This window comes from Sminthopsis crassicaudata, chromosome 1 (assembly GCF_048593235.1).
Source record: "Sminthopsis crassicaudata isolate SCR6 chromosome 1, ASM4859323v1, whole genome shotgun sequence".
Taxonomy (NCBI): Eukaryota; Metazoa; Chordata; class Mammalia; order Dasyuromorphia; family Dasyuridae; genus Sminthopsis; species Sminthopsis crassicaudata.
Window position 1 is genome coordinate 695,253,372 of NC_133617.1, and position 23,215 is coordinate 695,276,586.

The 23,215-nt window shown below is 39.9% G+C and overlaps 1 protein-coding gene across 3 annotated transcripts in view; it reads left to right on the plus strand.

The window, feature by feature from the left end:
• IQSEC1 (IQ motif and Sec7 domain ArfGEF 1) overlaps positions 1-23,215 on the plus strand; it is a 740,816-nt gene that overhangs the window by 438,358 nt on the left and 279,243 nt on the right. For 2 of the 3 annotated variants that reach the window (XM_074283678.1, XM_074283685.1), the window contains exon 3: positions 2,162-2,272. The exons of the other annotated variant lie outside the window; for it this stretch is intronic. In XM_074283678.1, coding sequence (XP_074139779.1) covers positions 2,162-2,272 — 111 coding nt within the window. The remainder of the gene's footprint in view (positions 1-2,161; positions 2,273-23,215) is intronic. 3 annotated transcript variants of the gene reach the window in all.

The window sequence follows — 23,215 nt, forward strand, 5'->3', positions numbered from 1 at the left end:
CTAGGCTGTTATCAGGGAAATCTCAGAGGGTATGGTGTAGATATTGTAAGATCCTGGAGTCCATCTCTAGGTGAGAAAGCAGTCTTGGCCCCACTTCCAAACCCAGGGCTAAAAATATTTCCAAAACCACGTGAGGTTTTTTTGCATTGAATTTAGCTAGGTGGCCAGATGGTGGTGTGGGTGACTCACTGATTCTCCGAGGCTGCTTTGGTATCCCGGGGGCAACAGACTGTTCATGAAATGGAGGATGAATTAGACCCATTGAGGGTAAAGGGATGGCAGGGAGAGAGATTTAGGGGCAAAGACAGGAGCAAAGAAATGCAGCCTCACTCTTTCTCTTCTCAGGCCTTTGGACCCAGGAAGTAGTTTGACAATGGGAGGATGGGTAAGGGAATGAATTTAGTCTCAAGATTAAGGCAGGACTAAATTGGGGAGATCTTCAAAGGCTAAGTAAAATCAGTTACCAGGGGGAAAGATCTGTTCGTGGATGTGGGGAAGGAAGGAGAGAGGGTAGGGATGTAGAAAAGGGAAGGCTATGCTTCGGAATAATCATAGAGATGATTATTTGCATGGTACCTGCCTCAAGAAGGGTTAGCCAATGTGTGAATGCTGAGACAACCTCACTGCTCCATTCTGTGGCCAACTGAGCCTATGGAATGCGTCCTGCCCTGCACTGCTGGACATGGGTTGGAGAGAGATAGAGGAGCTGAAGACTCTGGGAAATGGGGGTGGGATGCAATGTACATTTGTGATCCCAAGCCTAAGGATTTAGAAAAGTGTTTTTCCTTTTGTCTGAATATCCCCAGCACCTAGCACAATGCCTTGCTCATAGCACAGATTAAAATCCCTATTGAGTCCCATTGAATTCAATCTGCACAGCTGGGTGTGAGTTTTCTTGTTCAAATCCACACCAGGGAGCCACAGATTGCCGAGCAATGGAGAGCCTGGTCTCAGTTTAATTCAATACAATTCAGCAATTATTGGGAGTCAGTCATGTGCCCAGCACTGTGCTAGACACTGTGGAGGGATGTAAAGAAATACATGGCATGGGAATGTTCTAAAAGGAGACAAGACAGAAAACTAAGGTCCGCATCTCTCAAAAAGCCAGGCCATCTCTAATTCCGCAGGAGTCCTAAGAAGGGCAAAAAGTGGTCAGAGAAGGATTCTGGGAGAGGATGAGGGGATGAGTTCAATAAGTTTCTGCAGTGTTCTGCCTTCAGGGAATGACAGCAAAAAGCCTGTGTAAAGACATGTCGGTTGAAAGCTGTCTTAGTGCCCTGCGTATTTTTGTTGCTATTGTATATGTATTTTTAATGATCCTACAGGTTAATGACAGCACATCCATATGCCCCAGAGAAAAATCTTTATTTTCTTTTGGAGGGGGTGGTCCTTTTTTTAAGCATCAAGATCAAAGATGCTCTTATCAGGGGGGATGGGGAGGTGAATATACGTCTCTCTGTGAGCGATCCCACAGACACGGGAGCGCTGATGGACAGCACCGACATTCTCAGTCTAGCGTGCCTTGTTTCTATTCCTGCTCTCTCTGGCTAGTCCCTGCTGTAGCCCTGCTGCCTTATCAGTTCACAGAATAGTATGTGACTATAAATTGACTTTGCAGCCAGGAGGGAAATACGATTTGCCGCTACGGATGCTGCCGTTTGCTATGGAGACGGAAGCCAAGGCGATTGGTCCCTCTTTGGGACTGTACTACGTTGCTCCTTCTGTGATGGTGAATGCTACCATCTCCCCAGTCACTCCTCTGACTGCTGACTGTGAGCTAAAACCTAAAGGCAATTTCTCTCTCCCCTCCTCTTCCTTTTTTTTTTTTTATCCCCCACATTCTGCGTGGGGAAAAGGAGGAAGGGAAAAAAAAAAAAAAAAGGAAGGATCGGAGGTGTTCCTAGGTAGCAGAAAGCCAGCCCAGATCACACCATCCAGGCTTGATGTCTGCTGGTCTGCTCATTCTCTATCTAATCTTCCTCCCTGGCTCCTGGGCAGAGCGTAACCTCTTGGTCCCAGGTTCATCTGATGCATGTTTGATGCTCTTTGCATCATAGACTCGCTGGCTTCTCTGTGTCATTCTCCCAGGCTGAGACTGAATGAGAGTGTTCACACTCTGAATGTGAATTTTTATCTTTTTTTTTTTTTTACTTCTTGCCAGAGTGACCTCTACCCTACCTCCGGTTTATCATAACAAGACAGAAAAAGAGCAAGAGAGAGAAGGGGAAAAAAAACACCCCCCATACAGGATGGCTTGTAGAAGGTGTTATTTGTGAGTATGTTTTTCTCTGAGCTGGGAGCCAGCACCTGGGAGGAATACCATGGATTGTCAGAGGGAGAAGGGGTTGGAGGGACGACCATGGGTGGACTGATGTGATGTTTCAGGGTGCGGCAATGGGAACCGTAAAGGTCTCTTTTCAGCAGCGGCCGTGCTGCAGCTTGGACTATTGGTGCTGCTGATTGACATGTGACTTGACCTGTGGGCATCTGTACCACTATGGGGCTAAGGCTGTGATAGTAGGATTGAGGATGGTGAGGGTGAGAATGAATCAGCGTGCCAAACTCAACTGCTTCTCTGCCCTGTACCCCTTGACTTAGAGTCCCAGTCCTGCAGGAGGAGAGCTCTCGATTATTTTAAATTTAAATATTGTTCCCATGTTGCTTTTGTTTTCTGATATGAAATAGCTGCTCATTAAAAGCCCCCTCAGCCTCTGGGAGGTCCGGGACGCTGCCTGCTCCTGCTGGGACGTATTGTTGGTGTTGTGTAGGGCGGAAGGCTCTGGACTGTGGCTGTGGAATGGAGGGAAGGCTCTCGTCTCACCCACCCCCACCTACTCCGGGGGGCCAAGGGTTTGTCTCAAAAGCAGGACATGTCCGCAGTCCCAGCCCTGCAGCAGAGGCTGCTGGCGTGGCATGTTTTGTTTCTGAGTTTCGGGGGCTCTTTGCACAGGCTGCTGCCCTGATGGACTGGGGAGCCGGGGTTCTGAAGCCTCGCAAAGGTTGTTAAAGTTTGCATTGTGCTGATGACATCACGCAGCTGGAGTATTTATGGAAACCTAAGCCTCCCGTTTCATTAGGAGGTGTCCCAGTGGGGGCCAGAGGGGATTAAGCCCTAAGCCTCCCAGCCAGCCGCCTAATACTCTAATATGTCCTTCTTGGGCAGCTGACAAATATGAATAATACAGTGGCGGGGAAAGATCACTGCTTTTTATTTGATCTCGGTCCTGGCTTGGAACCCACCAAAGCTTACCCTGGCCTGACTACTCTCCCTTGTTATGTCCACTGGGAGACCCATGCTGTAAGGGTCACGGCCCAGCACCTCTCCCCAAAGCTCCTGGCTGCTCCACCATGACTTGCCAATTCCTAGATGCTATTTTGGGCCGTTTCAATTACCCCCAAAATATCCTATCTCAGTGGGAAATGAAGGAAGCCAGCTAAGAGCAAGAGCGAGCTTCCAAAGCAGTGCAAATTACAGAGTGAGGCCCAGGGCTGGTTATACCCATCGGGTCCAATTTCAGGCACCCAAGGTGAGATCTTCTGCTCTTTGAAAGGCAGGAAGGAGTCCAGCTCTGGTGATGGCTATCTAGCATTAACAGAAGAGACCCATTTCCTCACCCTTGCTGAGATCTGGGCATTTTCAGGGTTTGTGAACTCATGTCATGAAATAGAATGAATAGATGGGGGGAAAATGATCCGGACCCTAACAAACATGACCTCCCTCTTGCCGTGGATCACAAATCTTTACTTGGCTGGCTCTATAAGTTGTCTAGTTCAAGTACGTGTGAATGGAGTTATAAACATGCCTCAGGTGCTGAGTCAGTAGGCGGTGATAGGAGCCCTGTTTGTGATGAACCTCCCTGAGACGGGGATTTGCTATTATATTTTTGTGCTGGGTGTTATTTTTTTTTCCCACCCTCATGGAAAAGCCTGGGGGTTTGTTTGTTTATGTGAACAGAAATCTCTGGATGGTACTTCCTTTTGACAAGGCCTTGGCTGTATTTATAGAAATGGATAGTAAACCCTTCCTCATGGGGCTTCCATTGCTAAGAGAAACCGATTTTCCAATACTCTATGGTGGCACCTTGAACTGGGGTTAAGAATCAGTGTCAGGGAATTAGCAGTGGGGGAATTCGCACTCGGTAGGTGTGCACCTGGTTATGCAGGCAGGTGAGGATATTATTGAAAGACCTGGAGAAGGGAAGGCTGGGAACATCTTTATACCTTCGTCTTGCTTTTTATATCATATTCTAATTTGCCTTTGGATAGCACCTTCATATAGGTTACAAACTGCTTTACATACTTTCACACATCCATCTTTGCATTGGGTCTTGATGATAGTGTAAATAGAACAAGTATTATTACCCTCATGTTGCAGAGGAGGAAACTGGGGCTTAAATACATTTTATAGAATTCCAGATTTGGAACTTGAAGAGCCTTAAAAATCATCTTATCCAATTTCATTCTCCTTTTTCCCCTTAAACAAATTAAAAAACTGTGCCCTCAAGAGCATATGATCTGCCTTGGATGATCCAGGTAGTGAATCAGGATTTGAATCCAGATTCCCTGGCCCTAAATCCAATGCTGTTTCCCACCATACTGTGCTGTGATTTGAAAGTAAAGGGAAATTTTGAGAACATATAACCCAAGCTCCCCCTTTTACATAGGAGAAATCTGAGGTTCAAGTAAGGAAATTGTGCAATCAGTAAGTGGTCACTCTGTTGTTGTTCAGATGTTTTGATCATGTCTGACTCTTGGTGATCCCTTTGGGGATTTTCTTGGCAAGGATACTGGAGTGGTTGGCCATTTCCTTCTCCAGCTCATTTTACAGATGAGAAACTGAGGCAGACAGGGTTAAATGACTTGGCCAGAGTCACACAGACACAGGTAGTGTCACGGCCCTGGTCACTGTCCAGTGTGTGGTGGCTTCCTCCTAAGTATACTTCTGTTCTACCTGGATTATGGTTTTTCTTCGTTCAACACCCCAAATCCCACCTGTCTTAATTATTACTTTCTTCAAGAAGTCTTATGGCCATTGAAACTCATACTGATTTCTCTTTTCTCTGTCTCCTGAAATTATGGTCTATAGCATAGCTCCCAGCACTTGATTATTCTGTGCTTCATGTGTGTGGGCGTGTGTCTTGTCCTTGCCAACTCACCTCTAAATTCCTGGAAGGTAGCAGCCATGTCTCTCGTTAGATCCCAGACCAATTAATGCCGGGCACATAAATGGAAATGAATGTTAAATTTAAGAACACAGAGTATCTTGAGTCTGCCCTGCTCTCTTCACTCACACAGCCCCACCCAGACTCCCAGCCTTCATCTGTGCTACTACAGTAGCCTCCCAATCGGTCTCCAAATCTAGTCTCCACACAGCTGCCAAATTAATATTCCTAATACCCATGACCATGTTACTGCCCTGCTCTCAAAGCTCTAGCGGTTCCCTGTTGTGAATAAAAATACAACTCATGTTTCTTTTTTAAAGCCCTTCATAGTCTGCTTCTATCCTACCATATACATATATGTATATCTATATATATAATAAGGCTTCTTATATTACTTCTCTTCACATAATCAATTGTCTAATCAAACTCACCTGATTGCTGTTTCCCATACATGACATCCCATCTCCCTTCTTCATGCCTTTGTCTAAACTTCTACTTTATAGAGCATTCACTTTCCTTCAAAGATAACCATTTCCTATAGGAAACTTGAGTTACTAGAGCCCTGATCCAAGGGAATTTGTATATATTGTTTTTTCATTCAGTTGCTTCTATTGTGTCTGACTCTTCGGGACTCCATTTTGAGTTTTCTTGGCAAAGATTCTGCAGTTGTTTGCCATTTCCTTCTACAGCTCATTTTACAAATGAGGAAACTGAGGCAAACAGGACTGACTTACTTAGCCTTACTTAGATGACTAGTAAGAGTCTGATGATAAATTTGAACTCATAAACATGGGTCTTTCTGATTTCAAGCCCACTGCCACTGAGCTGTTCTTGTATGTTTTGTTTTGTATATTTTTTTTAATTTAATTTTCTATGTTTATTTTGCTCGGCACCATCTTTGAATCCCAAACATTTATCACAGTTCTTGGTACATAATAGGCACTTAATAAATTCCTGATGAATTAAATGGAAAGCTAGAAGTGTCCATAAAACTAACCTAACCCAAGTCTTTCATTTCACAGAGGAAGAAACAAAGACCCAAAGGTTAATAAGATCATAGACTTAGTGTTGGATGGGACCTCAATGACCTTCCAGGCCCACCCTCTCCTGCGCAAAGCCAAAGTCCAGTGAGGATGTGACTTTCTCAGTTAGCAAATAGAGGATCACAGGATCATGCATTAAGATCTAAAGTGACTCCAAACGCTGTCTAGCCCAACCCCCTCCTATTACAGATACTGAAGCCCTGGAGAATGTATTGACCTACCAAGATCACATGGATAAAAACTGACAAAGTGAGAATGAAGGCACTTGATCCAGGTCACACAGCTCAAAGTAAATGAAAAAACCAAAGGTTTTTGAGAAGTGAACCTCAAAATAGGGCCATTTACTTCCTTCCTGCTAAATATGGTTTCCCCCTTCTATGAAATGAGTGGGTTGGATAAGATGACCTCTAAGTTCCCTTTAAGAATTGAGACCTTACATCCTAAATCAAACCACTATTGGTAACTGATCCCTTTAAATATCAGGAGAGACAAAGATTTTTGTTGTTGATTATTTGATATCATTATTGTTATTACTATTACATGAGCCAAATACCTCAATCATATTCATAATGGTCAGGTTGGGGAAGGGAGAGATGTTGCTGATGGATATTCTTAATAGATGCTTCCTCCTGGTTGGAAACCAGAGGGACTTGGATAACTGATTGGCTACAGGAATTACTCATCCTGCCTCGCCTTCCTCCAAAAGACCAGATTCTCCATCACTTTGTTCTACTCTGCCTTTGGGGCTAAATGAACTCTTGGGCAAAGGTTAGATGGAAAGGGATGGAGCACATGGCAATTCTACCACTAAATCCCTCTGTGATTTTGGTCACATCACTTAACTTTTCTGTGCCTCAGTTTCTTTACCTGTAAAATGGAGTTAGACCAGATGACTGCTGAATATTCTTATAGGGAGGGGGAAGGACAAGTTATAAAGTCATCAAACTCAATGTGTTTCTCTGTAAAAAAGAAAAAAAAAAGAAAGAAAGAAAGAAAGAAAGAAAGAAAGAAAGAAAGAAAGAAAGAAAAAGAAAAAGAAAAAGAAAAAGTAAGAAAGAAAGAAAAGAATAGAAAAAAAAAGAACTCTTTTATCATGGTAAATGAGTGTTAACCATTTATTCATGTTCATGGCAGCCTCTAAGTAATTTGTGGAGTTAAAGGAATAAGAATAAGAAGGGAAATTTTTTTTAACCTAAAAGAAAGAAAAAATGCAACAAGACTTTGAGAACATATTTCTTAATCAAACATACTTATAGCCTTCTAAAGGTAGGCCAGTACTTGTTTAGACAGCTTAATTAATGCTGGCCTAATTAAGGTTAACCCAGTGTCAGATTTTAGCTAGAGGCTAGATTTTTATTACCAGTTTAATACAGTAACTGAACTTTTAATGGGTGTGTTACATGCTGCATTTTAAACATAAAAAGTTGGGCTGTTTTCTGAGGGGCGACTAGTTAATTGACAAAAAGGGGAAGCATTTGCCTGCACCCAAATTTTCAATAGGAATGTTGGTTTTTTAGCAGGGATATGAACCTGTATATGTGTATCTATGTGTGGTTTACATGTGTGTGTAACAACATATATGTAATATATACATATAAACATATATTTATAAATCAGAGAAGGCAAATCCTTACAGTCTCTAATCTACAACCCTTATCCCCTGAGTCACTGGTCTGGGCAGAGGGTCTGAAAATTATACTGTAGATTTGTACCTGTACATATTTGTGTGTATAAGGGAGTTGGATGGATGGTAGGGAGGGAACATGGTCTTCAAAGAAAGGAAGAAATGTCAAGAAAACATCACAGATCTGGGAATCACAGGATTGGAGATAGAGAGTTGGGAGAGAACTTGAAGAAATGAAGCTCACTCCCCCTTAACTTAGTCAATCAACAAGCATTTATTAAATACCTATCATGTGCCTGGAACATAATAAATGCCTACTACATGCTGGGGACACAAAGAAATGAAACCTTTAAGGGGTTTATGTTGACATATGAGAAACTTAGCCCCAGTGAAGGTATATGACCTGCACAGGGGTCACTACACAAGTTCTAAGTAGCAGAGCTAAGATTTAAACCGAGTTCATCTAGGCTCAGGATTCCTTTTTTTGCGTAGCTCTATAATGCTTGAACTAGTTGAAGTCAAGGTGCCATGTTAGTTACTATGAGGGATCTTGGAATCACAGACTGTTGATCTGGAAGGGACCCTAAAGATCACTTAATCCAGGTCCATCGTTTTTCAGGAAGAAGAGAAGCCAGATCTACCACCCAGGTCTCTTTGCTTCTAATTATGACTCTTTCCCCTCCAGTAGAATCCCTGACCTCTAGGTTTACAGTCTAGTTGGGAAGATAAAAACATAGAAAGAAAGAAGTCAAGTCATTGCCTTGCCAAGGGTGGCTCCTTCAAAACATGATAGCAGCACCCAGCACAGGGGACAGGGTTACATAGAATATTGTAAATGAGGAACAGAAAGACTAGATTGAATGGATTGTAGTAGATGAAAAAGGGAGTTGTGTAGAATAAGAGTATAGACTGATAACTCCAGGCCAGATTGTGAAGGATTTTAAATACGGAGGGATTGTGATTTAATCTCACAGAGCAACAGAGAACTCCTAGAGTTTATTGATAAGGAAGTGATTGTCAGACTTATTTTTAGGAAAATCACTGTGGCAGATTCCGGAGGAGGCTTTGGAATGACTTGAATAGAAAGGCAGTTAGATGATGCAGTGGAGAGGGTGTTGGTCTAGTAGTCAAGAAGCTTTTGATTGGAAGGATTCAAATGCACTCAGGGTTCTGTGGGTTAAATGCTGGACCATTAGAAAGTTTTTGTTCAGTTGTTTTTCAACTGTGGCCCCATTTGAGATTTTCTTGGAAAAATATTTCCCTTCTCCACATCATTTTTACAGGTGAGGAAACGGAGACAAATAGAGTTAAGTGACTTGTCCAGGGCCACACAGCTATTAAGTATCCAAGGTCACATCTGAACCCTGCTTTTCCTGACATCAGACCTGGTGCTCTATTCACTGTTCCATCTAGCTGCTTAGAAAAACCTTAGACATTTGCTGGTACGTCCTCAACAGGATTTATGTGAGAAAAGACTGAGATATTTGCAAAATTTACTGCAATGCTTGACACATAGTAGGTGCTTTACAACTATTTTTTCCTTTCCCTTCCCCCTTCATACTTACTAGCCCTGTGAAACTGGGTTTTAATCCTCTGAAAAAATAGAGATAATAATAGTACCTTATTAACAAGGTTATTGTGAGGATCTAATAGTATAACATGTAAATTGTTCTTCATGATTTAATGTGTTCTATAAACACTAGTGATGGTTATATTTATTGTTTTAGCTGAGTGCCCATTTTTAACATTATTCTTAGGGAATTAACTGGCTCTTTTCACGTACTATTGTGTTTTGAAGCAACTGATTAATGATCTTTGGCAGGATATGCCTGAATGATGTTTGTTTAATTGAATTGAATTTCCTGTTGCCAAAGGAAGTCGCCTTAAAAATGCTGCCTGTGTGAATTGGGCTTTCCAGGAATTTGTCAGAATATGGTAGCTTCTTTCTTCTGGACTTTGTTGTTTTCAAACCAATGGCCTGTATTTTCCTAAGGTCTGCCCTAAGGGGCAGGAGGGAGAGGAAAAGACAGAATAAATCAGTGCCTGCCTTGGTGAACTTCAGACAGAAATACTAAATGACTTCCCTTGGCCCTAGTATTGCCGTGTGTATCCCATGCAGAAAAATTTTCTGTTTATTAGCTGTTCAGATTGTCAGTTCCAAGCTTTGCCCAAGAGATCCCTGGGAGATGAAGTTTCCTAAACCCCCTCCTTTCTATGAAAAGAAAGCAGCTTCTGCATACAACCCAAGAAGTCTTCCCCCCTCCTCTTTTCTCTGGTTCCCATTTGTCTATAATTTCACAAAAGACCAAGAGGCTCTCCTAGATTGTGCCTTCATTATTTTGAAAATATTAAATAATTTCAGCAGAATAAATGCCCGATAAATGAGTTGTTGTTTTGTCTAGATGAAGATGATAGGGAAATGTTGTAAACATCTCCAAACTTAATTGGGTAAGTGACTTCTGAAACCACTTCCAAATCTGCTTTTTGGAAAGTTCCCAAATATTAGGGGACAGGTCCTGTGCCAAGCACATTTGGGGCACACAGTGAGTAGTCAAGAACAATTTGGTCTCAGAATAATACCAGTGTTGATCCACAGATGGTTTCTTTTGTAATCATGTTGGTTTAACCCTTGAGTAAACATTGGTGCAATATTTATATGTATATTTGTGTGTGTGTGTACTTGTTATTGAATGCCTGAGTTTAGAATCTTAGTTTAATAATTGAGGATATTTCAGGATATATTAGCTTCTTCATCTTGAACTTGTAAATGTATACTAGATGGAAGTAAAAAATGAGAAGGACATTGGATTGAATCAGTACTGAGTCCAATACAAGATTAAATAACGTGCATTTGATTTGGGTACCCGATCCCAGATCTGAGTTTGATTTTTTTTATGATTAGTTTTCAAAGGACTAGAATTCATGCCCCACCTCAGATGCTTACTACCTGTATGCTGTATGCTCATGGGTGTGACCACTTCACCTGCAGGTTCCTACAATTGTGTCTCTGAAATAAGGAGGTTGGATTCCAGCCTCTGAGAACCCTTACAATTCTGTCTGTGATCCTCTAAGGCCGTACATTTGGAGAGCAGGCTACCAGTTTTCAAAGCATTTCTCTATAGAGGATTCTCTTTGAACCAGAGGCAACCTACAGCAGCAAAGAAAATCCTTGATTTGAAACCTGATATGTGGCTCTGGCACTTTCTGGCTTTGTGACTTTGCACAAACCTGCCATTTATCATGGGGGATGACTGATAGCAGAACATTAATGTCACATTTATAAAATGTGATAAGGTTTGCAAAGAGCCTAAAGGACACAATTTTTTTGGGGGGGGAGGGGGATTACCTGCTTTATAGAGGAAACCGTTAGAGATCTGAGAAATTCCATGATTTGGTCTGGGTAAGACCTAATTCTGTCTCCAAGTTCACTCGGAATTTCAGTTGCTTCATCTTGTAAAATGGAAGCATTATATTCTGCAATCCCTAAGGTCCTTTTCAGCTCTAAATCCTGTATTCCTGAGTTCTAGTTAATTGAGAGTCCCTTGCAGGGATCCTGGTATTGCAGCCCTTCAGGCCTGTGAATCAGGATGCCATTTTGGAATTCTCATTCAGAAGGGACAGAAAATTCAATATGGAAAGTTGCAGCTGGAGATGGCTCTCATTTTATCATCATATGTCTTATTCTCTCCTATTGATGTCTCTTTGTCTTATAGCAACACGAAGCCAGAGCACCTGATGCAAATCAATGAGGGAGGATTTTTCATTTTTTTTAATCCTATGGAGACATTTGCTGCCATTGTTTCTGGGATGGGGGCCTTTGAATGCTAACAAAAGCAATCTATGTGCTGGGGAGGCTTTTCCATCCGAGCAGTGAATGACTGTTGATTTGACAGCACCTGTCCTTGCTTCTCCACATCCCCCCCTCACACCCACCCCCGCAGAGTGTGTAACTCCGATAATACTCGAAGGAAAGCAGAGTCACTCTGGATGTGTGTGATGCAATAGCAGAAATGCACTTTTCTTTTGCCAGGAAGGTTTGGGATGTTTTGGAATGGACTGAGTGGGAAGATGGTGGGTGGCAGGCAGCACTCACTGTCTGATAAGAACGAGCAGCTGTGGAGTGCCTTCCCAGAGCCTACGAGAATTTTTGGGTCCTAGCCATTCAGAAATGCAAAGTGTCCTGTTTCGAACAGCACCGTGAACCCAGCTGCAAGCCAAATGCTTTCTCTGAAAGAGAAAGGGCATATGGGAGTGAAAGGGTCTCCTCGCATTATGGACTCCGTTGAATTATTGGATATTCAGGCCAGGAGGGTCCCCAGAGAATACTCTGTCTAGCCCCCTCATGTTAGAAAAGGGGAAAATGAGGACTTAAGATTTATGAGATGTTTATGAGAGTTAAGTCAAGTATCAAGGTGTTTATATTCCTATCATTGAACCAGTTTTTCATAGCCCCTGAATTGGACTAGCCAACTGGAGAGTTGTGTTAATCCTGCCTAGCCTCCAATTAATTCACTTGCCATGCACAGATGAAGAGATTTTACAGCTAGGATGTTCCTTGGAGATTACCTAAAGTGTTTTTCTAGCACTTAAATGCCTAAAGCGTGCTGTCTCTGGCCTATAAAGGCTCAAGCCTAGTGGGCTGGTCTTCTACCCATCAACCATCCGGAAAGAGTTTATTCTTCAACTTCCCAAAGCATCCAACTTTCAGTCAGGTTAATTAAACATTTATAAAGCTCTTACTATGTGCTAAGTGTTGGGGGTACAAAGGAAAGTAAAAGACAATTCCTGTTCTCAAAGAACTCATAGATTAATGATAGAGGCAATATGCAAATTATGTAGGGGATTACATAATAACTTTATTATATATTTAAAAGGAATAGCAAGATGTATGTTAGAAGCAATATGCAAATAATGTGAGAGGGGATTATATAATAACTATTATATATTTAAAAGAGAGCAAGATGTACATTTGCAGTTTCATGTACAATCATCTTTTTTTCTATTCTAAAAAATGCAAAGCACTAGAAAGAAAGAAAAAAAAGAAAGATTTTAAAACTATGTACAAATATAACATACAGGATAGATTATATATAATTCCAAAGGAGATGTACTAAGATTAGGAGCAGTTAGGAAAGATTTTTGTAAAAGGTGGAATTTTAGCGGGACTTGAAGGAAGCCAGGAAGCTTAGATGCCTCAATGAAAGGGGAGAGTATTTCAGGTATGGAGGAGAACCAGTGAAAATGGCCAGTCAGGAGATAGAGGAATAGCAAAAAGATCAGTCTCACTGGATCAGGAGCTGAGCAGGAGGGAATCAATCAAAGAAGAAACCTGGAAAGATGGCAGTGTCAGGTTACACAGTCTTTGAACATCAAACAGAGGATTTTATACTTAATCCTGGAAGTAATAGGAAGTCACAGGGTTTGTGGGGGAGAAAGGGAAAGGGGTGACATGGTCAGACCTGTGCTTTAGGAGACTCATTTTTGACAGGTGAATAGAGGGTGGACTTGAGTAGGGAGATGCAAGTGCTAGGAAGACCAAGCAGTAGACAAGTGATGTGTGAAGTGATGCAGGAGGTAGCTGAATCCCTGGAAAGAAGGGAGGCGGTACAAAGTATGTTATGAAGGTAAAATTGATAAGTCTTAGCAGCAGATTAGTTATGTAGGGTTGAGAATGAGGAGTCAAATGTGAAGGGGACATGGTGGTACCTTCAACAGTAAGAGCTTTCTAGGAAGACATCACCTATCACTGAATTCAAGGCAGCTGCTCTTATATTCAAATTCAAATTATATTCAAATAATATTGTTATTGACCTGAAAAGTGTCACAATGGATAAGGTGCTAGATTTGGTATCAAGAGGACCTTGGTTTCCATCTCATCTGATCCAAGCACAAGAACATAGACAATCCACTTAAATTCTCAGCCTTGGTTTTCTCATCTATAAAATGGAACTAAAAAACCTTCAGTATCTATTTGATGGACTTACTGTGATATTCGAAATCAATCAAAAAGCACTAATTAAGCCAGGCAGATGCAAATGCAAAAGAGATGATAGTTATAAAAGATACTTTGCAAATGATAGATTTTAGGAATTAATAATTATTCTTATAATTTATATATTTATGACTCTATAATGTAAATATAATATATGTTAAAATGTAAGTATTCATAATAATAGCAATGGATTTGGAAACAAAGCCTGAATTCCAGTCCCAATCCTGATACTAACTACATTGATGACTGTGACTAAGTCACTTTATCTCTCCGGGTTTCAGTTATTTCATCTGTAAAAACAGACAATATTGAAGGTCACTTCCAACTCCAAAACCTTGCTTAATTAAAAAAAACTCAGAATTATCAGGATTTCTAAATGGATTATCCAAGTTCATAAAGCCATTGAGCAGTAGAATTATGATTCAAACCCAAGTGAAGAGCCACACTACAGTACCTTCTTTACATTGTCAATGGTTCTGTTAGGACACTGTGTCCTTGGGGACAGGAGTTACATCCGTCCTACTGGATCAGACTAGTTATTGGGCAGAGGAGGCAGACACAACATTCTGCCACTGGGTCCTTCCCCAGCTCCCTGGACTCCCAATCTCTGAGATATATAAGAGCATGGATGTCATTGGATCATTATTAACCAGGACATGCATCTGCACTGGCTGAGATTGACAGTTCTGCCCAGCACCACTCAAGGGACAAACCCAGTTTCTCTGAAGTAAGCACCAGGAGTCAGCACAAATACATCCGTCAGTTGTTTGCACAGAGAAATGGCCAAAGAGGAATTAAGCAATGGAATTAAACAATAATAGAATTAAGCATTAGAGCTTGACTAAAGAAAACAGAGGAATTCAGTTCTACAACACCTGGTTTGTGTAAATGAAGAGATAAGCAATTTTTTTTTAAAAATGGTGCACAGCATAATAATAATAGCATTTATATAAGTCTTTATATATATATATTATCTCATTTATTCCTCATAAAAACAATGGAAGGTAGGTGCTCTCATGATTCCCATTTTATAGATGAGGAAACTGAGGCAGACAGTTGCCAAATGACTTGCCCAGAGTCCCACAGCCAGAAAGTATCTGAGGCAGAATTCAAAATCAGATCATCTGGAATCCTGTTGGGCATTGCCTAGCCATCCAAAAGAACTTGGTATCTTGAAACAAAGATAGCCTTTTACAAACAACTCACCTCAGCCTGCACAGCCAATAGAAGGTTATCTGGACCAATACACCAGGCAAATAGATGTGTTCTAATAATCCTGACACTGCTCTCTTCCAAGGACTAGTATGAAAATCATATAAGATGATGAGGTCTGTAAGAGTGCCCTGCAAATGTAAATAAATGGCCCTTATTCCCATGTCATAAAGGAGTCAATTTTTGCTGTCTGAGGTCACCAAGTTTCTAAGTATAAGGTCCTGGGTTGGAGACTCATACTCCAATGCCTTTCTCATTAGAGCACATGGAGCACAATGACAAGTGTTCCAATGTTACATGTGCATAAAATAGTATCTTTTTTCAAGCATGCAATTGTGATCCATTTTGTGATGTATTTTTAAGCCCTTATTGTGTGCCAGGCATAAAACTAAGTGTTGGGAATACAAATTCAAGTTTAAAAATAAAAGGTAGTTCCTGCCCTGTAGGAGCTTACAATCCAGTGGAAGAAAACAACACAAAAAAGAAGTTGGGAGCCCAGGAGGGAGACATATAAAGGCTATAGGCTGAGTAGAGGGAGCCTAAAATATAGTCTGGAGAGAATGGGACATGGCTGTCAAGGGAGCCTTCATTAAGTGGAATTTCTGAGAGGAGCTTTGCAATCAGAGATCTGGGAGGTTGCAAGGGTAGAAGGTACTTGTACTTTGTGAATTCCAAAGCTGGAGTGAGGCTTCAGGATGAAGACCAGGGCCCTGGCAGAGGAAACCTAGAGTGCAGCCTAGAGAGAAATGGATAATTTGGAATTATCCAGATTTCCTGTCTCTGAATGGCTGACACAGAGCTGTAGACCCTTTAAGGCATTTTCATAAATGTCTGTTGAATAAATGAAAGAATTAAAAAAAAAAAAAAAAGAATGACTGACAAGTAAATGTAACACTACGAACATTTTAGGCACTTACATATGTTTGTTAAGTTGAATTTGAATTAAACTTAAAACACTTTGTGTGCTTCCTAAACAGAGACCTGATATAGAGAATGAGAATTGTTGTTCAGTCATATATGACTCTTTATGATCTCGTTTGGTGTTTTCTTGGCAAAGATATTGGAGTGTTTGCCATTTCATTCTCCAGCTCATTTAGCAGATGAGGAAACTGAGGCAAATAGGATGAAGTGACTTGCCCAGAGTCATGTTACCAGCGTCTAAAGCCAGGTTTGGATTCAGAAAGGTTTGATTTTTCTTGTGCAACATGAAAAATATGGAAATACGTTTAAAAGGATTGTACATGTATAATCTCTATCGGATTGCTTGCTGTCTTGGGGAGAAGGGGGAGGTATGGGAGGGAAGGAGAAAAAAATTAGAATTCAAAATATTACAAAAATGAATGTTGAAAATTATCTTTATATGTATTTGGAAAAATAAAATACTATTGAGAAAAATAAATAAATAAATTCTAATTGACTTAAGTCAACTGCCTGAAGCCAAAGCTGACTATCCACAGGCCATGCTTAAAAATGTAAGCAGATTTCGAATGTTTTCTCCTTGAATTCAAAAAAACTGATTTCATTTTTGTCTTTGTATTCCCCACTCAGCCCAGTAGCTAGCCTTGGTAAGCACTTAATGAATGTAGATTGATTCATTAATGAATGAATGTTTGTTCAATTAAATCTCAATTGAACCTCTTCAGGCCTCAATGTCCACATCTATAAAATAAAGGGTTTGGATTCAATAGTCCCTATGGTCTCTTTTCTCTCTAAATCTATGATTCCCTGATCCTGCGGAAATAATAATAGCATAATCGTGATTAGCATTTATGCAGTACTTTTTAGAGTGCCTTATAAAAGTTTTTAAGTGTTTTACACATGTTATCATTGAATTAGTTTTGATTCATTTTTGTTCATTAGTGTTTTGAAAGTTTTTCTAAGATTTTATTCAGGCTACAATTTAAGAAAATAATTTGAGATGCAGTTTGAAGTTAAGCAGAGCAATGGGGTTCATTCCCATTTAGTGTATATAATTTAGTTTGGTTGCATTTCTGTTAAGTGGCACAGTGGACAGAATACCAGGCCAGAAATTAGGAGGACTCATCTTTGTAGGTTGAAATCTAGTCTCAGGCACTTACTAGCTTTGTGACGTTCGGCAATCACCCACTCTTGTTTGCCTCCGTTCCTCATCTGTAAAGTGAGCTGGAAAAGAAACTAGTAGACCACTCCAAAATCTCTGCCAAAAAAAAAAGGGGGGGGGGTCATGAAGAGTAGGACACGACTGAACAATACACATTCCTGATCAGTATTTTGTCACAAAACACCCAAGTCAAACTCCCATTTTATGTGGATCTTAGGCAGAATCTCCATTGCTTTGACCTGACATCATAGTCAAATAGTGCAGAGTACAGTAGGAGATCTTCATTCTAAACCCAAATCTTGGCACTAATTTGCTCTGTTACCTTTGGATAAATCATTTTGCTTTTGTGAGATTTGGGTGTTTCTCAACTATAAAATGAAGTGTGTCGGGTTAGATGAGCTTTAAAATGTTCTATTACCCTACCATTCTGTAATTTTGTAGAAAGGGGGAGCTTCTCTATTTATGGCTCTCTCCCCATCGTGGTCCCTTCCCATTCCTGATCTGAGTCTTGCAGATGGCAGCCTCTGGCTGTCGGCGCTGTTCATCAGCACTAAGGGGAGGTTTCACATTCACAGCTCTGTTGGAAAATTGTCTTCTCCACTTCCATCTGGGTGGATTGGTGGTCTCAGGCAGAGTGGGATAGCAGCTCATTCACATGAGATGGGCACAGAATTCAGTACATAAACTTAGTCCTTTGATCTTTGAGCCTCATTTTCCCCTGAGATGGCAGGATGGTTGTCCCCCATATTGTTCTGTGCACCCACATAAAAATAGATATTGGGAGAGATGCAGAAGGACAGAATGGCTAACTTTTTGATCTTCAGAATTCACCATTTTCTTATCTATGAAATAAGATTGGAATTGAAATTATACTATGAATTTATGAGGACTAAACTTGACTCAAAAAAAAAAAAAGATTTGAGAGTAAAGCTTCTTTCCCTCTTTATGGAAGTAGAGAACGATGAAATACCATATAGGGTGTCCCAAAAATCTTAGTTCATTTTTAAGCTATTAGCTATCAGCTTAAAATTACACTAAGATACTTTGTAAAATGGGTATCTGTGCTGTGTTTTATTAATGTTCTGGTTAATATTGCTAAATTAGTTTGTGTTTTTTCCTTTCTTGTTCTTTGTTATAAAATGTAGTTCTCTGGAAGAGGCAATATATCAGAAAATATAGATGTTGTAAAACAAAAGCAACCCTAAATTTAAATTTTTTATTTAAAAATAATGATATTTGATGAGATGGCCTGGAATATCCCTTCTAGCTCCATAGTTCCATGGTTCCATGAAATATAAATCAATCAACTTTTAGGAAATAAGTATTCCCTCCATTTCTCCATTCTCAGTGTTCCATACTTGAAAAAAACCCACCTCCAGATTATTACATTAGCTTGTCCTAGCTAGACTTTCTACTTCCAGTTTCTTCCCCTCTCTAATGCATCCTGTACTAGATTAATCTTCCTAAAAAATCATTCCTCAAGATGTCACTTGCCTTCTCAGAAACTGTCCCAATGATTTCCCATCCCCTAGAGGATCAAGTTCAAATTTCTCAAACTGCTTTTCAAGACCCTCTAAAATCTGAGTATGCTGTATTTGTTCAATCAACTCTACTTATCTGTCATTCTTTACACAAACATTATCATTCAGCCAAACTGAGTCCCCTCAATATCTCTTAAAATGAGGACATTATTTATTTTGACTTCTATATCTTTGCTAAAACTTTTCCCAAACTTTGACCAGAATTTCTTCCCTCTCCCTTTCTAATCCTTCAGGGCCCAGCTCAAGTATAACTTCTTCCATGTCTAATCCATTTTATAATTATTATAATAATTCTCTACTTTGGACTCCAATAATACTTTGTGTCTCCATGACTTTTTAATGTTTTTAAATTTTTAAATGTTATTTTTATTTACGTTTATTTTATTTATTTTTTTGTTAAATCCAACATATGCATATATATTTATACAATTATTGTGCTACACAAGAAAAATCAAATCAAACCAGTTTAAAAAAAAAAAAGCAAAATAAAATGCAAACAAGCAACAACAAAAGAGTGAAAATGCTATGTTGTAAACCACACTCAGTTCCCACAGTCCTCTCTCTAGGTATAAATGGCTCTCTTCATCACTGAACAATTGGAACTAGTTTGAATCATCACATTGTTGAAGAGAGGGCCACATCCATGAGAACTGATCATCGAATAGACTTGTTGCCATGTAAAAATGATCTCCTGGTTCTGTACATTTCAGTCAGCATCAGTTCATATAAGTCTCTCCAGGCCTCTCTGAAATCATCCTGCTGGCCATTTCTTACAGAACAGAATGATGAATACAATATAATACAATAATATTCCATAGCATTCATATACCATAATTTATTCAGGCATTCTCCAACTGATGGGCATCCATTCAGTTTCCATTTTCTTGCCACTACAAAAAGGGCTGCCACAAACATTAAATGTTATTTTTAAAGTATATATTGCCAGTGAGAGATGACTTGCTTATAAACAAGAACTACATCTTGTATTTCTTTTCTGCCTCCTCATAGTACCTTATAGATGAGCACATGTTTAGGTGCTCAACAAATCTTTGCCAGCTTAAGTTGAACTGAATTGAGTTTGGTTAATTTCCTCTTCTTAAAGGTTCTAATGTTGAGTCATTGGAGGACCACTGGGAAATGGTGAGCTGAACTTCACAATCTATTTCAGGCACTGGTTTAATTCCTACAATAATATCTCCATTAAGAAAAACAATGCCCTAAGCATCATTGCAGAGAGCCTGGAAAAGAGAGTCAACCAAAGTTGGTAGCAGGATTTTCTGGCATTAACATTCACACTGATATTTCTAGTATTTTAGTAGTATTTGGTGATGGAAGAGAATTAGTCCAACTTAATAGTCTTCTCAGTGTTGCCTCTCCTTGAGCATCAATCTCTCTGTTGGCACCCATTGTTCTCCAGCTCCTCAGTGTCTCTCTGTCTTCTCTCTCTCTCTCTCTCTCTCTCTCTCTCTCTCTCTCTCTCTCTCTCTCTCTCTCTCTCTCTCTCTCTCTCTCTCTGTATAGCTTGGCTGTGACTCTCCCATCAGTCTGGGTCTGCTCCATACAGAGGACATTCACAAGAGTCTCTGAGATTGTGCTCCAAACTCCCTGGGGTCACATTCTGAAGAGTTTCCATGGGAGATTTGGAACAATTTCAAAGCAGCTTGGGAAATGGCTTGTCTTTGTCAATATCTTTTATTTCCTTTTTTTACAGAGGAATAATTTTGAAAGGGGAAAAAATCTCAATACCAGTGCATTGATGGTGGCTATGACCTACCTCCTTGCACAAGCGGGATGGGAATTTCCCTTTAAAAATTCTTGGCTCAGAACAGAATTGTCCCAAAGACTCACTGTAGCCCAAGTTGAATGACATCCATGGGCAGTAATGTGAATGGCAACTGGCAGAAGCATCTTTGGAGTCATCTGAAAAACATCCTTTTCATTCTGAGTTATTGAGTAAAGAGAAATTTCAGCCATCATGGTTCTCATGAGTTGAGAGGTGATGAAAAAAAATGATAATAATAATAATAGTCCATATTGATATGACACTTTCCACTTTTAAAAGCATTGTTCTCAGAACAATTTTATAAATTAGATCATGTAAATGCTGGGGAGGAAGACAACTGGACCAGTTCTTGGCTCCTCTGAGCTGTTTCTCTCCCAAAAGAGCACTTCCCATGACAATAGACTTTACACCCCACACCCACCTCACTCCCTATTAAATTCATCCCACAAAGGCTTTTGCCAAATGGCAGAGTTTTCAGGGATGAGAGAAGCAGAGCCCAGCATTCATTAGATATTTCCTAAAGGGCTAGATTTTGAAAGTCTGCTAAAAGGCACCTTCATGCTAGTTAACAAATGGCTCTGGGCCCTTTCTAGGATATAGAAACTTGACTGATTAATAGATAGATTGGAGTTCTAGCCCTGGATCCTGCTCAAAATAGGAAGTTAAGAATAGAAGTTCTTAACCTGATTTCTGTGAGCTTTTTTCATTTTTTGATATTTGCATTCCAATCTAATTTATTTCTTTTATATCTTGTGTATTTTGTCTTACGCATTTTTTAAAAAATGTTCTGAAGAGTCCATAGACCTCATTAGGCCATCCAAGGGATCTATGATACACAAAAGATTAAGAATCCCTTACTGAATGTGGATCACAACATAGTATTTTCACCTTTGTTGTTGTTTTCTTGCTTGCTTGTTTTTTTCCTCTCTTTTTTTTTCCTTTTTAATCTGATTTTTCTTGTGGAACATGATAAATGTGAAAATATGTTTAGAAGAATTACACATGTTTAACCTATGTTGGATTACTTACTGGGGAGGGGATGGAGAGAAGGGAGAAAAACATGGGACACAAGGTTTTGCAAAGGTAAATATTGAATGTATTTTGCATGTATTTTGAAAATAAAAAATTATTATTAGAAAAAGATTAAGAACCCCTGATTTAAGAGCTAGGACAAAGCCTCCATCTAACATAACTTTATCACCTCAGAAAAGCAAAGCCCAAAGTCATTTGCCCAGGGTCATACAAGGAGTAAGGAGCAGAAAGCAGGATTATTACTGCAGAGTCAGTAAGTGCCTTTCCCACAAGCACCATCCTACCTCTAGAAACTAACACTTAAAAGGCATCTTCTAGTTTGTCGCAAAGCATTTTACATGCATTGTACCATGTGGTCAAAGGCAGCTGAATGGAATAAGATACTAACTTGGAGTCAGGAAAACCTGTCTCAAACACTTATTTAGCTGTGTGACCCTGGCCAAGTCACTAAACTTTATGTGCCTCAGTTACTTCATATGTTTAAAAAAAAAATTAAGATATGTAGAAGGTAGGTTCACTGACCCCTACAGTTCTCTGAATCTAAAATCCTAGAATCCTTATAGCAAGCTAGTAAGGTACATAAGGCAGATTTTGCTCTCCCATTTAACAGATGAGGAAACTGGGACTCAAAGTATGGTCATCACTTACTCAAGATCTTAAAACTAATAAGTGATGGAGCCTGACTATAAACTCAACCCAGGAAGATTTTCTTTCCTACTCAGGAAACTCCAAAGTGTGACTTATTCCTTCAAAGTTCAAATTATAGATTCTTTCTCCCTCTCTGACACGGAACAACTATTCCATCAAAATTCAGCCAGGACAACTCTTACTGTACACAGTAGCATTGCACTATCCCCTCACACACATTCACACACATACGTCCCCTCTACAGGCTATCCCCATGCAGACCATCCTTTACTTCTCAGGGACAGCACCTGCAGAGCCAACATAAAGGCAAAGTATGCTAAGGTTCTTTTCTTTTTCTAAGTTTTCCTGCTTTACTTCGAAAACCCTCGGAAGGATTAAGTGTTAAATTCTCCCTGAAAGGGAAACAACAAGCCCCCGTCCCTTGCTAGAACACAGCAGATTTGTGCTCAGCTAATTGCTGGATGTTTGATTTGCTCCAGCAGTTTCATTTCTAGCCGAGATGATCCTCAGCATCTGTTTAGAATGGTTAATAAGGAAATAATGCATTTTTAATATCCTTGCCTATTGCAGTAATTCGCGGCTCATTTTTTTTAACACTAGTCGCTATACACCACAATCATACAAGACATTTTTCTCAGATTTTTATTTTGTTATCGAATAAGTGAAATAAACTATCCAATTAACCTAATATTTGCTGTGCTCCCTGGCTGAAGTTTGATTCCTGCTATAAGCAGGATTAGAAAATGGTTTCAGGTGGTTGGGTTTTTTTTTTCCCCCTTTCGTCAAGTCAGTCAAGCATTTATTAAGTGCCTACTATGTGCCAGGCATTAGCCTAAGAGCTAGAGATACAAACATGGACCAAAAAATTGGGCCTCATTCTCAAGGATTTCAAATTCTAATGGAAAAGACATAACGAAAACGGTCATGTATATACAAGATGTAGAGAGAAGAGATTTTAAATTTGGGTATTTCCCATAGAACTGTAGAATTTCTGAATTGGAAGGGACCTCGGGAGTTATTGAGTTCACCCCTCCCTGAAGCATAAAATCCACTACAAAGGACCATGGCAAAATTAAGGACAAATGAATGTAGCAGATT